Source organism: Gekko japonicus, unplaced genomic scaffold (assembly GCF_001447785.1).
Source record: "Gekko japonicus isolate JY-2015 unplaced genomic scaffold, Gekko_japonicus_V1.1 scaffold1892, whole genome shotgun sequence".
Classification (NCBI taxonomy): Eukaryota; Metazoa; Chordata; class Lepidosauria; order Squamata; family Gekkonidae; genus Gekko; species Gekko japonicus.
Window position 1 is genome coordinate 267,860 of NW_015165303.1, and position 2,951 is coordinate 270,810.

The following is a 2,951-nucleotide window of genomic DNA, read 5'->3' on the forward strand; positions in this document are numbered from 1 at the left end:
CACAACAAACCTCTGCTTCTTTGCAGCAAGCACAAATGCAGTTGGTTTTGCTCCCATGTTCCACATGGAAGACATGACTGAAAGTTCCTGATTTTGGGGAAGCCTTGAATTAGACTCCAGATGGGCTGTGATGGCTGAATGCAGATGTCTGACCAACGTGCAGTTTGTTTCCTTATTACAAAACAGGATTCTAAACCATCACATTCTAGAATCCTGGTTTGTAGGGAAGAAACAACCTCAACTTTCCCCAGGTGGCTGCATTTGCTTTCAAGTAAGCCTTCTAGGGAAGGGAGCACACAAGAGCAACAAGCAGATAGGAGTTCCCATTAAATCAGAATCATATTTCCTCTGCCTAGGGCATCAATCAAACTGTTAGGTTGGCACTTGGGACAATTATTATAATTGAATTTGTTGTGTACATACCTTTGTAGCAAAGATTTTCTCTGCAGCCTCCTCCAAAACTAGGTGGGCATGCTGAACATGGCCGTCCATGCTTGTATGGTGCGTGCCCCCACCAATTACCCCTAGAAAAAATTGTATTTACTATTTATTAAACAGGATGGCATAGTTTGTCTGTAGCTAATCAGGTTTGGGTGAATAAGAATGGGTAAAGCTGAAGGGTTTAAGAGCAGTGGGAAGTTTCACTTGCAGCTTCCAGAAAGTAACCTCAAATTTGATTCAGGTTCTGAATAGCTTCCTCATTAAATTTAACTTGATGCCTCACAGAATGTTGCCGTCTCTAAGTCTGCAGACATACCTTATACTGAGAGGGTTCCTATGGCAATCACCAATGAGAAATAATTATATCACTGTATTAAAATTAACACAGGAGGCTTCTGAACATAAGATATTGTCTCTAATGTCTCCAAGGCATTTGATGTCACATTGGAACCCAAGCCATAATCTGCTTCAGTATAAACACACATAAAACCGTTCCTGGGATAAACAATGCTTTAAAAATTTCCAATTTATCAAATACAAAGCTCCACAACTCAATAATTACCCAACAATGCTGCATTAAAGTCAATCAAGACTGTAGCTAAAAGACAGCCTTATTTAATTTATACAAGATTACTGTAATTTCAGGTAAAATGCTGCTAATTACGTTTCTTCTAATCATCCCTTATGAAATGAGCACATTATTTTCATAAACAGAGTTAGCAGATGTTGTTGGAATGTTGCAATTTTGTACTATAACTGATTTAGGGTGAAGTTCTCAGTCCTCAAAATGTGTTAATGCTACATTATATCAAACCTCCAATAGAAACAAAGCCGCATATTATAGAAACTCAAAACAGAAAATTCAGTATGATGCACTGTTTTCCCTTACTAAACAAAAGTGGTTATCAGGGTTCAACTACATGTGCAAATACATGTAAGATGACACCAATGCTTTTTTTAAAAAAAGAGGATGAAAGAAAAAGCAACTTAGGAATGGGAAATCAGGAGTGGAGAAGTTGGAGTGATATTTAACTTTTACATATTTATTACAGTACTCCATTGGGAGGGGGGTAATTTGGAATGGACACTCTGTGTCTTCTCTGTATTTCCAGTCCAGATCAAATCCTTCTGAAGTAGCTTTTCTTTTATAAAAGTGGCACTCGGGATCTGTTACATTTCTGTCTTTAATGTGTATTTAGATCTTTAGTCTGCTTTACATACTTACTTGGGAGAATAATTGCACACCAAGTAAATTGCTTTTGGCCATATCTGTCCCCAGACATTCATATTATGACACAAGTTAACAGCGCAGCCTATTCTGCTACTTGTTGCCCATACCACCTGGAGGGTAAAAATAAAACTAGTTAATTCACCCCTAGACAGGTGTTGAAAAAAATGTAATCAATAAAAAGGAAAACCCAACAATTATTTCATTTTCCTTTACACACACACACACACACACACACACACATGTAAACAAATTTACAGGCATAATACAATCACCCATAGAGAACTCAGCACAAGAATATATGCGGCATATTTGTAGCTGGTACAAGAGGATAGAACCCATTAATTTAAATAATATATAACTCTTCATTAGAATAAAATTATTTTAATCATGATAAAGACATAGCATTTTACTCCTAGAAGAAAGACATATTAAATTGATTTGTTAAAAATGACACTTTATAATTTAAATTGGATTATTAAATATATTTATTGTTACTATTAAAAATAACTTGGTTTAAGGTAAATATGAATTTAACAAATATGTTAAATTCCATAATATCACTGAAATTGACTTTCCATCTCATAGAAATATGCATCTTTTACACAGTAAATTACCTCGTGTTTTGAAAATGTTTTTTATACTTAGTCGATAATCCATTGCATAGTGGTTTGGATCCACCAGAGAATTTCTGAAGATGCACAATTGTCCACCCATGGAGTTTGATTCTCTTGCCTCCCAGAACAACCTCAAATATCCCAGAAAGGCTGCAGCACTGCAGGGGGTTGGGGGCTACAGAAGGGGGGGGGATGAGAAAGTCAAGTTCCAAGGGTGGAAGTCCTGCCCTAGAACTGCTTTAATTCATCCATGGAAAGGTTTTGATGAATCCAAGCCATTGTGTCCCTCATCTTCCAGTAAGTGCTCTTGTTTAGAGTCCTTGCGTAATTAAAGAGAGCTAAATTAAGATCTGTTAATTAAATAAGTATACTCTTTTGTTTTGAATAGATTGACAAGTCAAACAAATGTTGTGTGGCTCAGTAAATCTTAATAAGGGTTCAGAAATGTCTCTGTACACTAATAATTTTTATGACTTCCCCCTTTTGTATCAATTTTGTCTTGATTTCTTTATTATATAAATACTATGGAGCAAAGCCTGTTGTGGACGAAGACAACGAGCCCTAGAAAGGTAGGGTGGGTGGAAGAAGAAAGAAAGAAAGAAAGAAAGAAAGAAAGAAAGAAAGAAAGAAAGAAAGAAAGAAAGAAAGAAAGAAAGAAAGAAAGA

The 2,951-nt window shown here is 36.1% G+C and overlaps 1 protein-coding gene across 1 annotated transcript in view; it reads right to left on the reverse strand.

The window, feature by feature from the left end:
- CRISPLD1 (cysteine-rich secretory protein LCCL domain containing 1) overlaps positions 1-2,951 on the reverse strand; it is a 59,521-nt gene that overhangs the window by 28,791 nt on the left and 27,779 nt on the right. Inside the window, exons 4-5 of the mRNA XM_015410422.1 lie at positions 1,667-1,782; positions 424-524 (exon numbers count right to left, since the gene is read on the reverse strand). Coding sequence (XP_015265908.1) covers positions 424-524; positions 1,667-1,782 — 217 coding nt within the window. The remainder of the gene's footprint in view (positions 1-423; positions 525-1,666; positions 1,783-2,951) is intronic.